This window comes from Pimephales promelas, chromosome 19 (genome assembly GCF_988280905.1).
Source record: "Pimephales promelas chromosome 19, fPimPro1.hap1.1, whole genome shotgun sequence".
NCBI classification, from domain to species: domain Eukaryota; kingdom Metazoa; phylum Chordata; class Actinopteri; order Cypriniformes; family Leuciscidae; genus Pimephales; species Pimephales promelas.
In genome coordinates, this window is record NC_142787.1 from 19,754,676 (window position 1) to 19,769,510 (window position 14,835).

General features: G+C 36.0%; 1 protein-coding gene across 1 annotated transcript; it reads left to right on the forward strand.

The window, feature by feature from the left end:
* The first annotated feature begins 5,129 nt into the window (after nt 1-5,129).
* smarcb1b (SWI/SNF related BAF chromatin remodeling complex subunit B1b) lies at nt 5,130-14,766 on the forward strand. The gene is made up of 9 exons (XM_039688283.2): nt 5,130-5,261; nt 6,944-7,055; nt 7,193-7,301; nt 7,475-7,612; nt 9,319-9,446; nt 10,010-10,176; nt 11,777-11,967; nt 14,107-14,238; nt 14,354-14,766. The coding sequence occupies exons 1-9, from the start codon at nt 5,178-5,180 to the stop codon at nt 14,391-14,393; spliced, it is 1,101 nt and encodes a 366-aa protein (XP_039544217.1). The 5' UTR covers nt 5,130-5,177; the 3' UTR covers nt 14,394-14,766.
* The last annotated feature ends 69 nt before the right edge of the window (nt 14,767-14,835 follow it).

A 14,835-nucleotide genomic window follows, 5' to 3' on the forward strand; every position in this document is an offset into this window, starting at 1 on the left:
TTTAAACAACATTGTCAATGTTTTTATATCATCAGTATAGTTATTTAAATACATTTAATAAAACAAAATAATGTTGTTGTTTTTTTTTTTTAACTTCTTAGAGGGATAGTTCACCCAAACATATTTTCATCATTTACTCACTCTTGTTCCAACCCTGTAATTAATTTCTTTCTTCTGTTGAACACAAAATAAGATATTTTGAAGAATGTCGGTAACCAGAAAGTTGACGACATTGTCTTCCGTAGTAGGAAAAGAAATTATGCAAGTCAATGGCTACTGTCAACTGTCTGGTTAATGTTCTTCAAAAGATTTACATATATTCATTTAGCTGACGCTTTTTTCCAAAGCGACTTACAATTGGCTTTCTGCACAGCTGCACTACTTCCTGAACTTAAGCCAGCTCCTTGTTTCCTGTCTGCCATTATTGGCCAAACTTGATTAATTCAGGTGTGTCTGATTATTGTTGCCATGACTACTGAGGTCAGGCACACCTGAATTAATTAATTTGTCCAATAATGGCAGACAGGAAACAAGAAGCTGGCTTAAGTTCAGGAAGTAGTGCAGCTGTGCAGAAAGCCAATTGCTATATATGTCAGAGGTCGCACGCCTCAGTCTAGTGGGATTTTTTAATGTTTTTTTGCTAAATCGCCTGAAATAACGTCTGTGGTGAACAAAGCCTTTAAATATTTTCACGTTTTGATCTATGACATCTATGATCTATGATCTATTGATCGAGGGAACCCATGCGCCGCTAACTTCCGAGTCGTCCTACAAAGTGACGTCATCACTTCGGCACTCTATGTCCTCTATGGTGAACTATCCTTTTAAGATGCGGTGATACTTTTATTTGTCAAAATTGAATTTCAATAGGAATTTGCCTGATTGGCAATTTGGCGTGATTCAAATTCAAGTTGGTTCAAGGCCAAAAAGGGTCAAGGTCACCAACAGTTACTTCTGTGTGACCTGTGTGTCATGTCACTACAATTAACTACAATTTTGTCTACATTTCGCTAATGTGACCACAGCTTTAGCAGTAAGCCAGCTGCATGAACTCAAATATGTGTAAAACCTGATGATTATGTTCTCCAGCATGATTCTCCATGAATGATCCATCAATATCTTGTGCTTCAATGGAAGCATTACCCATGAAATGTAATTACCTCAAAATGGAGCACAATCTGAAATATCTGCTGTCATAATATTTTTTTGTTTTCATTTTTTTTTTTTAAATCCTTAAGCTTTCTGTTTTTTTTTTTTTCTGTTTTTTTTTCCCCCAGGCTTATTTGATTTTGAATACCAGATGTTCAATGTGGTCTCAGACATTTAGTTCCTACTATGGATGATTCCTGGTCCTTTTTTTATTGAAAGTGCTAGATAGCACTCCAATCCATCTCTCTAATAAAGAATAAAAGCTTTCTGTGGGGTCAGAAACAATCATGCCAGTGCGAATGGAGCGAATGGACGTGCACTAAATTATTATGTCAGGAATTCATCATAATAATGCCTTTCAGGAAGAAGGCGGGTTCTAATGTCTGCAATATTGAATTCATTGGAAGTCCTGTGTGCACTGTAAAGTTTATGGTCACTGTAAATGCTGGATTATGACCAGATATTTTAAAAAAAAATCCTTCATATGAATATGCACTTACACACACCGAGAAGTATAAATTTAACATTTTCAGGGAAGATGCATTTAAATAAAAAGACCGCAAAACGCACAATAGCACACCATTGACAACAGAAGGTGCCTGTATTTATTGTAAGAAATAGGAAATGTGCCAGCATTTTATTTCTTTGCTTTATTTGCAGTTCTCTGCTGCAGCTTTGAGGGCTTTGGCAGGCGTTTTTATGCTGAATAACCTGAAAACATTCAAACTGAGTAAATTATCCCTTTAGACATTTCAATAATGAATAAGGGATGACAGACTACTGAAACTGAGTAACTTCCAGCATAGTCTCACTGAAACCATCTTATGAGGGCATAAACGTATACGTTTGGGTCAAGGAACATTTATACAAGATTGCCATCTGGTGTTCATGGCAGACATGGACAGCAGAATCTAAAATGGGACAAGACATGCCTGGAATTACATTTTTTTCTGAATTGCTAAAACACATTTTCCTCAAACAATTTCCACAAAATTATTTTACCTGTACTCAAAATCAAACAATGCTCTCAGATCCTACACACAGCAAGTCAAAATTATAAACACTACTGATCATTCATTAGACTACATAAAAAAATGGAGAACACAGAATTCAACCCATGCAGTTACAAATAAAAAAGTACATTGTAACTAAGTAATCAAATTTTGAAATTACGTAAAAAAGTATAATGACAATTTACCGTAATAAGGTGAATAAATTGTATACTGGATCCACTGCAAGTGTATTGTGCAAGTAAATCTTTTCAATTAACTCTCATTTGAATTTTCGTGGTTATTTAACACCCCTAAAAGCAAAGATATATCAGCTACAACTAAGCCACTGTGGATAAAAGTACCTTCTATTTAAATAGGAAATGAAGTGTTATATCTGTAGGATTATCCCAGCATTTCATTAGGATTAAACCAGTATGAGGGCAAATTGCTTGAAAATCCAAAAACCAACTGAGTAAAGAAACGCTTATAATTAGATGGAGGTTTCTATTTCCTATGAGGCTCAGTTCTGTCTTTTCTATTATCTTCTAATATGTTTGAATCTCTCAAACTATCTGAGGAGCACTCGTGTAAAATTACGATGTTCTTTATTAATTGACTGAATAGATTGACATTGAAATGAGGCCACATTACACTCTGGGCCTATTTTGTTTTGCATAAACAATTAACAGTGTCCCTTATGTAGATTAGTCTTTGCTGTACTATCTTTGTTTAGGGTCTTTTATATATTTAATAAAAAAGTGTGATAGATAGATAGATAGATAGATAGATAGATAGATAGATAGATAGATAGATAGATAGATAGATAGATAGATAGATAGATAGATAGATAGATAGATAGATAGATAGATAGATAGATAGATGGATGTGACATCACTGTGATGTGACGTTAGAAAAAAAAAACATGGGGAGTTCATTTTGGGTGAAGTATATTAACAACGCATTCTCACCCCAAGGCGTCACCTTTGACCATGCTTCAATATTTGACGTTTTAGGCGCCCTTTAGCGTCACTTACACGACGCGATCCTACGGCGTCATCTAACCGACGCTAAAGGAAAGCGTCAGTTAGAGGACGCGGTTAGGTTTAGGTATGGGGTGGGGGTAGGGTATGTCGGTACGATCCCAGGGCGTCATCTAACTGACGCTATGGGCGCCTAAAGCGTCAGATATTGAAGCATGTCCAAATGCTTCCCAAGGCGTCAGTTAAGTGACGCCTTGGGGGTGAGAATGGGCTGATATTAAATGTGTTTTGCCAAACATTTTACATTGTTTCATAATTGTTTCCTCAAAGGACACCAAACAATGTGATTAAACTGCTTCGGGAAGAGTATTTGTGAATCTTATTGGCAACGACTGATTATCAATGTTCCAAGCCAAAGGATAATGTGAAGTTTAATGGATCATGTTTAATGAAAATATGTGTTTGCGTTAATGAAGCGAGTTCAGGCTTTGACCTGGTTTAGATCAGTGAATGCCAGCTTCTATCCATCAGGGCTGTATTTCAGGTGTGTGCAGATGGAAGAGTTTCACCACCTTTTTAGGAAATACCACCACAGGAATGTAGAATGAGCAAATTTCTTCTTTCTAATGGAAATGTCACCTGATTACCATTTTAAAAGGTCTGTTTTTGTGTCTGTACCTTTTAATCGCAAGCACATTTTCCTTCAAACTTCCCAGTTTAATTGCATCGTGACTATGCCAGTCACATAATTGCAAATACCTTTAAATAATTTGACTTATAAGATGAAATGACTCACAGATATCAAGCAAGACGTTCTTCAGTGAAACCCCTCGGGCTTCATGGATAATGCTTTTTTAATAGTCTCTAGTAAAGTAAATGTTTTTTTTTTTTTTTGCAGCCTAATCCTTATTGGCCTTTCTTTTAGTAGGCCTACTGTATTTTGTCTCATTTGCAATAATGGATTGAATATTGAATATTGAAGTTACACAACTTGAGTGAAAGACCACGACTGGTTCTTAAAATGCAAGAAGCACAGGAATACCTTTAAAAAATTGTTACATTGATAAAGGGAGTTTTATTAAATTTAAAAATGCACTTTTATTGTATTTGTTCATGTTCCTGTACAAGCAATGGCAAACAAATTATGACTATACAATATAAAAAGTATTAAATAAAGGCTACAACCTGTTAAATTACTCTCAAGTTGGCTTGGAGCATAACGTTTTTAGTAATTTCATTATGTGATTTTTTGTATTATTTGTTTATTTATTTATTTTTTTTATTTCAGTTTTATTTAGTTGTAGTTTTTATTTATTTCCAGTTCATAATTTTAGTGCTTCAACTAAAAGGCCTATTATGCTCCTTTTTACAAAATGTAGGCCTAATATAAGTCGCAGGTGTCCCCTCAATGTGCCTGTTTTTCAGTTCAAAATGTTTCTAAATGTAAATACATGTTGTTTTCGTGCATGTACCTTTAAATGCAAATAAGCTGCTGATCCCAGCCCCACTTTATAGCTCCTGTATCAGATACTAAAACATCTGTTTGGTTTTGATTATCGTGATATTGTTCTTCCTCAAAATAAGAGTGTTTTATCTGCATGCAAAGCCATATCTGTATAAACTTGTCACAAAATGCTCATCACAAATGCTAAAATATTCAAATGTTTTGTTCTGAGACTGCTTATGAAAGAAAAAAAGAGAGATTTTTACCATTATGGTGGTTGTGTGTACACACAGTGCCAACAAACTATGTTCAAATGTAAATGTGAATTCTGCATAATAGGTCGCCTTTAAAATTATTTCAGTTTATTGCCAACTTGGCATCATGTCTATTTTTGTTTAGTTTCAGTTTTGAATCATTTATAATTATTGCCTACTGCAATATTAATATTAGACTGTTTTAAGGGCTTCCTAGTATTGTAACATATCCAGTGAGGTGTCCTCCAACGGCAGGCTTTACTGCACCCCTGCAGCGTTGCGCCCCAGAGCATGAGCTCTTTCCACCTCGACGCTTCTTTTATACGCATGCGCATCGTCGCTCATTGTGTTCGCAAAGATGGCGTTGAGTAAAACATTTGGACAAAAACCAATAAAATTTCAACTCGATGAAGATGAGGATTTTTACATGATAGGTTCAGAGGTACGTTTCCTGTCTCACGGAGAATTGTGCGTATGTTTACACATGATAGGCATGAATGTAGCCATGAAAGTAGCCATCGTATTAACACTAAATCATCTTTGACTTGTCTTTGTTGGTTGTTGCCAGTTAAAGATGCTGACATCTACATTATGAATGAATGATTTAATGATCAAAAGAGCATGCAATCATCCCTGTTTCTTTATAAAGTGAAGCACTTGCCTATCCGATTCCGATCTATAAAAGTCAGATTTGAAGTGCGATGCTATAATAATTGGGCCAGACAACTTGGCAAATAACGTAACAAAATAGCTGTTTTCATTTCAATAATATGTTAAACATGTTAAAGCGAATTTGCGCAGAAAATAATTCTGTGATTATTTACGCTTTTCCAAATTATGCCCGCCCTATTGGAACACAAATGGAGATGTTAAGAACAATGTTAACTGACAGCCTCAGTCTCCATCTACTTTCATTGCTTATGTTCCCACAACGAAAGTGAATGGAGACCTAGAGTTTGAATGTGAATGATTTTGAAACTCTTTCAACTTAAACATACTCTGTCACGCCATGCTCACGGAAACGTTACTAACTTTACTCTTCCTATTTTTAGCACCTCTTTCTATGGCAGAGATATCTGTGTTTGCGAATACAGCAATGCATTTCTTTTAAAGGTATAGCCTAGGTCCCTCAAAGATGAAAGATGTCCCTCATGTTTTTTTTTTTCCAAACCCCTAAGTCTTTCATTTATGTTCGAAACACAAATTAAGATAATTTTGATTTCTGTCCCTCTATAAATGGCCACAACTAAAAAAAATCATAAAGAGATTGTTCTTAAAGAGATTGTAAAATTCAATATGTTCTCTAGTGATCGAGTCTCTTCGAAAATTTTGGAGTAAATCGTTCAATTCATATTGCGACCTCTTTATGAACTTTTTGAAGCTTCAAAGTGTCAGTTGCGTAGCTGTCTAGTGTCTATGGAAGGATAGAAAGATAGACAAACTGTGTTATAAAGATGAATAAAAGTCTTACAGGTTTGGAAAAACATGAGGGTGAGTAATTAATGACAGAATATTCATCTATGGGGGAACTAACCCTTTACGACAAGACACCACATATGGGAAGTGTAAAAACTAGATATATTACCAAACTAAGTTGACCAATCTTAAGACAATTCATATTCATACATTTCCAGAACGAAAAAATCTGAACATTAGATAAAGCCAGGTTAAAAAAATGTACTTTTCATTTTGTTGACATAATTTAAAGGTTTATACACAGGGGATTTGGGATTTTGTTTTCTTATTTTCTTTTTATTAAAAGTAAAAAAAAAAAAATCCCTATATCTTTTGGAGTAAAATTTTAGCTAAACCAGATGGATGATATATGAATGAACTAACTAACCTACTATAATATAGGTTTGGTGTAAGTGCAACTGAAGTGGAGATTTCTGTCTCAGTGTAGGAGAAAAAAAATAAGAATACAGCCTTTAAAGATATGTATCGTAATTGAAATCTACAGGTGCAAAGAGAAGTGTTATAAAATAAGCACAATTTGAATCTGAATCAAAGTCATGTTATGGCAGCAAAATAGCCTAAATTCTCAAAATTGACAAGCGAATGAAAAAAACAGTATAGTGTCTTCCTTTAAACACATTTAGTATTTACTTTGTGTTTGCTTTTTAGGTTGGCAACTACCTGCGTATGTTCAGAGGCTCTCTGTATAAGCGGTACCCGTCACTATGGAGACGCCTTGCATCTGTGGAGGAGCGGAAGAAGATTGTAGCATCATCACACGGTAAGTGATTCCTTTCCCTTTAAATGATATTCAAAGTCTTAGTTCCAGAAAGCACCTGTCCATTAGTCCATTAGTCTTGCTTCTAGACAGCAGTTTGTGCAGTGTTTTTGTTTTAAATCATGGTTACACAACTTTAGCCACCAGTGTGACCCTACTGAAGGCCTCTGAATGTGAGGAGATCTTCGAGGGGAATGATGAGAAGTACAAGGCGGTGTCCATCAGCACAGAGCCACCGGCGTATCTCAGGTGAGAAATCTGGGGGTCCTCGGTTATGTGATGTACAAGTCTAAATGGAGAACAAGAAATGATAAAAATAATGTAAAAACAGCATGTATGTGTGTGTTTATTTATTTATTTTTATTTTTTTCACTGCATGTCCCCAAAAAGTTTGTTGTCGTAACTTTGTATCTGAAATTTAGGGAGCAGAAGGCGAAGAGGAGCAGTCAATGGGTGCCTACCCTACCCAACAGCTCCCATCACCTGGACGCAGTGCCTTGTTCCACCACTATCAACAGAAACCGAATGGGACGTGACAAGAAAAGGACATTTCCATTATGGTAATATGAGTAATAAGAGTTTGACAAGTACACACTCTGTTTTTTGACTTTACATCCACTTCTGTTAACTTAAAAAAAAAAAAAAAACATTCACTATCATTCATAAGTTTGGGGTCTGTAAGACAAATTCTATATTTGCTAACCCCAAACTTACTTTAATTTACAAACGGTACTGTATGTGTTTGCGGTTTTAATGGTTTTAAGGTTTTGCTTAGCTTTGCTGCTCTTTGGTCAGCCTAGTGGCAGTTGTAAATGTACTATACAAATAAAGTGAACTTGAACTTGTTCTTAAGTTTTAGGGTCTTTAAGATGTTTTTAAAAGAATTCCCTTGTGTTCACCAAGGCGGCAATTATTTGATAAAGATACAGTCAAAACAATTTAATTATATTTTAATTATAAATATTAACACAACTTATTACTACTACTGTTTTGATTTTTTTTTTACCATTTGATTATAATTTAAAATATAATTTTTCCTGTGACGTCAAAGCTGATTTTTTTTCCAGCCATTACTTCAGTCTTCGTTGTCAAATGACGCTTTTCATGACACTTTTTTGATTTCTTTGCGCAAGAAACATTTCTTAATGTTGAAAATTTGTGCAGCTTCATATTTTTAGTTTTTTTTTTCTCATTTTTTTTTTTTCCAAAATTAAAAAATCGTACTGACCACAAACTTTTTTTTGCTAATGTATATGCTTGCGTACGTCTAAATGTTGATCATTCATTTCAGGAAAAACAAAGCATAATTGATGCTGTCTGCTTCCGTTTAAAATATTTCTGTAGGAAATATGTCAACACAGGAAAGAAAATGTGCTCATCAAGCCATTTCACAGGTCTTTAAACATGTGTTAGGTTCGACCTGTCTAAATACCCCTATAATTAAGGAATGTAAAACTCTTTAATTATTTAAGCAACTGTTGATTGTTGCATGGTGTTATCAGGACATTATCGAAGCAGAGGATGTTTATGAAGGAACCAAACCAAATTTCTGCTTTATACTTCCCATGACTTAGTGGTTTTGGGTCAGCAGATGAAGCAATATTCCAAAACACTGGCTTGTTATTGCGAAGAGGTTCTTTCAGGTTATGTTTATCACTGACTGAATCTTTTCGGGTTGTTATGAAAAGCAAATACCCATGACAGGCTAATTTTCCTTTGTACATGCTGAAGTTCCTTCTTCCTCATTTCCTACACGAAAAGATAACCTGATAAGAAAAGACCCAGTTTTTAAGACAAACAGGAATTAGCCTGATGCATTTTTGTTTTTAGGTTCTCAATTGACCTACATCATCCTATCCCAAGAGGAAGTCATTTTGGGATATTTAGCTGAATGTAATGAGCCTTGCAATATTGTCAAAATACCCTTCTGAGGACTGTGGTAAATGTCAATGATTGGCTTTAAATGAGATGGTTCAGACTGGAATGCCACCATCCAGCTGTTGGTTTGAAGCAATACTCCAAAACAACTTTATTCTGCTGTCATTACTTAAAGACAAGCATTTTAAATCCCTCACATAATCACATATGTAGGTTGTTAAACTTTCAGACATTTGTTGTTTCAGGAAAGGGCAGGACATGAAGGAAACATGTGGGCAGTTGTTCAGAATCAGAGCCCTGGTGTGGAGTAGTAGATCACATGCTGCGCACATGGTGCTAATTAATTATAGAGTGTGTTTATGAGTCTCTGCTTTCTTTCAATGCATAGTTTCGATGACCACGACCCAGCAGTCATCCACGAAAATGCATCCCAGGCAGAGGTCCTGGTGCCTATCCGCTTGGACATGGAGATTGATGGGCAGAAGCTCAGAGATGCCTTCACCTGGAACATGAACGGTAATTTCATGCACATTATTTTCACGACAGTTACACATAATTTCCCCCCTAAATAGTCATTAAAGTAAGGTGCAAAACTCTCATCCTCATTACTTTAATAAAGAAATTAAAATCATTATGTTCAGACACAATCTGCCTGTGTGTGTGTGTTTTAGATGCTGTTACTTATTCTTACGATTTAAAGTAACATTTCTATATATTTTAGTATATTTTCATTTGCAATGTCTCATGGTCCTCCAGAAATCATTCAATATTCTGAGTTGATGATCAAAGAAATATTTATTACTTTTAAGAGTAATATGTTGAGAACAGTTGTGCTACTTCATACATTGATTATTTAATGCTTACAATGTTAGCATTTGTTTGAAATTAGAAATCTTTTTTTACAGTCTTTATTGCACTTTAATGCTCAATTTAATGCATCCTTGCTGAATAAAACTATAAAAACAAAAATAAACCTCACTGACTCAAGGGTTTTGAATGGTAGTGCATGTTTCTGTTGAATGCAAGATGCATTCATGCTAAAGACATTTAAGTGCAGAAGTGTGCTTTTGGGTCTCCAGAGAAACTTATGACTCCAGAGATGTTTGCTGAGATCCTGTGTGATGACCTGGACCTAAATCCTCTCGCCTTCGTCCCTGCCATCGCCTCAGCCATTAGGCAGCAGATCGAGTCCTACCCTACCGACAGCATTCTGGATGAGCAGACAGACCAGAGGGTCATCATTAAGGTGTGTTTTACAGAAGTACCCAAAAGCAATTTTTTAAATTTTGATATTTTGGACTAAATTAGACATAATTAGCTGATCAAGGCCTGATTCATATTTGTCTGTACAATGGTCTCTTTATGGCAGTGTTCACACAGTAGCAGAATATGTTTTGTCAGTCCTGTATTTGAGTCTTTAATACAGTTACGTTCACACACAGTTCAGTTATTTACGGGAGATACCACATTCTATACCCAAAATCACACCTGTACATTTTCAGGACTCGCAACCACATTTTACTAGAGAACTAGTCAACTACTTGTTTTTCACGTCATACAGTGCGAGAGAGCCGTGTCAATTGTGTGTTGCGGGTTTTTTTGTGGTTTTTCTTTTGGCAAATTACATTGATGGAGATATGTGTCATCTGAAGGTTTTAGATCCAGTAACTGCTCTGTTCCCATCAGTTTTGTGTTCTACACATGACTCAAGTGCCCAGATATAAAAACTGCTGTCATTTAATGAAGATTGGACTTGTATTAAAAGTAATGAGACTTTTTTGGATGGTCACTGTGGTTATTGGTTAGAGAATACAGGCTTGACTCCCATTGCACATTCATACAGACAGTGTTCGAGGCGTTACGGTAAGTTGCTGTGTGAATGGGACATTGAGACTCACACCTGTCAGTGAATCCGGTTGTCAATCCCAAAAACGAACATTGTAACTTTAGTCTGTTGAAAGCCAATCATAACGCATGTAATTCTAGGGATTCACCGATATTGTAGCCGATACGACAATTCTTTATATTTAAAAGCCGATAACCTATAGAGCCAGACCGATATATTAGACCGATATTAGGCATCGGTAGACTATCGGTAGCGGCAGTTATAATGGCCGATAAATTAATATTTCAAAAATAAAATAAAAACGGACGAAATACGCTTGAATCATGTCATGAGTGTTGGAGTTGTATAGTTTGTCCACCAGAGGGCACTCTACACCGTTCCTGTTGGCAACACTTGTTGAGTTGGTCACGATACATACATTGCTTGAATAACAATTAAAAGAACATCCCCATCAGTTCTCTTAAATTTGTGACTATCATGTCCAGTTTATCAAGTAAATAAATAAAATATCGGCCGATATATCGGAATATCGGATTTTAAAACCCAAAAATATTTGTATCGGTATCAGCCTTCAAAATCCTTTATCGGTCAGGCTCTAATAACCTATATGTTGGCTGATAAATCTAAATCCAAATTCTCACTATTACATCTACAGTACTGTATGCCCCAAGCACACAATTATAATGATATTCTTATTATAATTTGATGTAGCCTTAGCCTATATGACGGACTTGCACTTAACTGTATTTTCCTTTTTGAAGTGATTCCAATCATATTTCAAGCAATTCAAAACCATCATGGCGAACCATGTGCATCTGAAGTGTCTCAGCTGAAGGAAATAATCCATTATTTTTCGGCTTTAATATATCGGCCAAGTTTTCTTATTGGGCCGATAATGATAATTTAAAAAAACAAACATATATTGGCCGATAGCGATATAGGGGCTGGTATATCATGCATCCCTAGTTAATTTCATTGCTGACCTCCATTGTGCTTTTAGCTAAACATTCATGTGGGGAACATCTCTTTGGTGGACCAGTTCGAATGGGACATGTCAGAGAAGGAGAACTCACCAGAAACGTTTGCTTTGAAGCTCTGCTCTGAGTTGGGCCTCGGAGGAGAGTTCGTCACCACCATCGCCTACAGCATCCGCGGACAGCTCAGCTGGCACCAGAGGACGTACGCCTTCAGGTGGGCCACACGCATGCACTTCCAATACTGGCCAGTGGGTTAATGCTCGCCTGAAAACATCAGTTCTAGTTCAATTCTATTATTTTGATTTCTTATATAAATGAGCAGAGCTTCACGGTGTGTGAAAACTATTGATAGAAGATCCATGCGTCTTGGGGATTTTAGTTTCAGGATGATGATCATTGATGGTCCATTTGTATGCGATGAAGTAGGTTGATGCACAAACACTATTCCCCATAGAGTCATTTTAGGACTGTTTCTTGTTTTCGAAATCACTGCTTGCAAAGATTTATATGTGCTGACATGATCTCCAAACTCATTTATAAACCGTACAGTGAGTGTAATGGAAGACTCGCTGTGGTATTCCCTCTGCGGTTCACTGTTGAGACATGATTTGTTTTTTAGTATTTATACCGCCATTTCACTGTCAAAAGGCAGAGAATTAATTATTTCCCTAGTCTGTAATATTGCCTTGGAATTTACCAGTAGGTATTTTGTAAACAGACTAAAAACCTATTTACAGTTTTCACAGGAACTATGAAACTCATAGCAGCAACAAATAAGTGGAGTGAAAAAAATGGTTACATGAGTACAGAGGATTGTATTTATTAAAACATTTTTAGGATTAATAATAAGCTAATTAGTAGTAATAAATGTTGAAATAAATATATTAGGCTACATAAAATAATTATATTCAGCACGTATAAAACAAAATGAAATGTAAAGTGACACAGACAATTGAACAAACTGTTCAGAATCCTGAAATAATATATCAGGTTTCCACAAAAAAAAAAAAAAAAAAAAAAGTAGCACAAGTGTTTTCATCATTTATAATATTATGAATACCCATATTAGAATGATTTATGAAATGATTCTGAAGAATTTTTTTTTTTATTTCACAATATTGCTGTTTTACAGTATTTTTTATTTAAATAAATGCAGGATTGAGCGTAAGAGAAGACTTACGCATTTTTTTTTGGACGGTAGCATGTCTCACATGTATGGTGTTCTTGCATGTAATATTTACATTGATATCTGTTTGTTTGTCCTGTACTGTTTACCCTGTATCTATATCCTGTGTGTCTGTAGAAATGTCTGAGGCCTGGTTCCATTTTAAACAATGATTTACTGTGTTATATAAGGTCGTATGAAGTGGAATTTCCATAATGTGGTCATATATATACACAAATACACACAGCATGTCTTGTTTACGCCACAAAATTGAGAACATCTTTAATGCGGTCGAGCCTTTACAATCTCGTTTATTTGTCCAACAGCAAGCAGACAACTGTTTAAGCATTGTAACTTCTCTTTATTGTGCCCTGAAGTAGTTTTATGTGTTTCTCTTGCCTCCGTTGGTAATAATTTAAGTAACTACATTTTCTCCCTGCAGTGCAGCTTACATTGATTTTTGCTTCCGTAATGATTCATAATTCAGTTGCTTTTCTCTTGCATGGCTTGCAACCTTACTTTTGCCCTTTAGAGGTCGGGGTTTGTGGGGGCGTAACCTGTTAGCATTACATTTTCACCATGAGATCATGCTGTCTGTAGATCATAGGTGAAAATGGCACATTATTTTTTTTCAGAGTTTTTGTTTGATTCTTTGTGATTAACTTCATTGCTTTTTTGTTTTTGCTTTGCTATAACCTTCTAATTGTTTGCTTCTCCCACTGTCTGTTCCAATAGGTCTGATTTCAGGTCAATATGCTTCAAAATTTCTTGATCTTCTCTTCCTCTTACCCCCCCACGTTTCATACCCTGGGAAGCTGAGTACTTTCACCTTTTCTTATTTTTTTTGATATCTTAGCAGGACTCGTCCCTGTATATTGACATTCCGATAATGCCTAATTCAGTTTTCCTCCTAAAAATGACGTAGCATAAACTTAGTGATGGCAGGACAGACTGTTCTGTTTGACCTCTGCATGTGCTGCCACAGCATGGCTTTGATATCTGTATTATGGTTAAAAGTAAATCTTGTAATTTATATAAACTGTTTTTCTTAATGAAAGTTTAATTGGTATTTCTAGATATCAGTCATCACCTTTGTGCCTCAGTGGTCATCAATGATGCATCATTGGTCGTCCATGACGTTTAAGTGATGCTGTCCTCTTCTGACCCCATCTGGCTCATTTCTTATAGTGAGAACCCATTACCAACGGTTGAGATTGCCATTCGGAACACAGGTGATGCCGACCAGTGGTGCCCTCTGCTGGAGACCCTGACAGACGCAGAGATGGAGAAGAAAATCAGAGACCAGGACAGAAACACAAGGTGACAAATTAGACCTTTCCTACAAGACACCTTTTTTATTTAATTTACATTCATTTTATATAATTAATTCATATGTATTGCACCTGAATAATATTGCTTTCTTTTAATTTGGCAGGCGTATGCGACGGCTTGCCAACACCGCCCCGGCTTGGTAAAGACAAGACGTTACTGATGCTGCCACTCAATAAGCTCAGTCTCTCGAATGGCCTCAGGGTTGCTGGAGGCCTTTGCACAGATCCACACAGCTCTAGATAACATTCCTCCAGCCTTCTGACCTCCTCAACCCTTACAGCATTACACACTTTCTTAATACCAGGACTTTAAACTCTGCTCTGGCAACCTCACGGAGGCTGTTCTGGACGTTGCCGTTTATCTGGTCTCCATTTATAGAGACTTCTGTCTAGTCTGGTTGTAAGAACAGGATGTTGTTGAGAAGGTTTGATTGAGTATTGTGTTTTTCGTTACAGGTGCTAATGCATACTATGAACTTGACTTGCTTTTTTTAAATAAAGACAATGGCAAATTGTATTCTTATAGTTTTCTGTGTATATGTATTTATATAAATATATTATTATTATTAATAAGTACAATGATCTC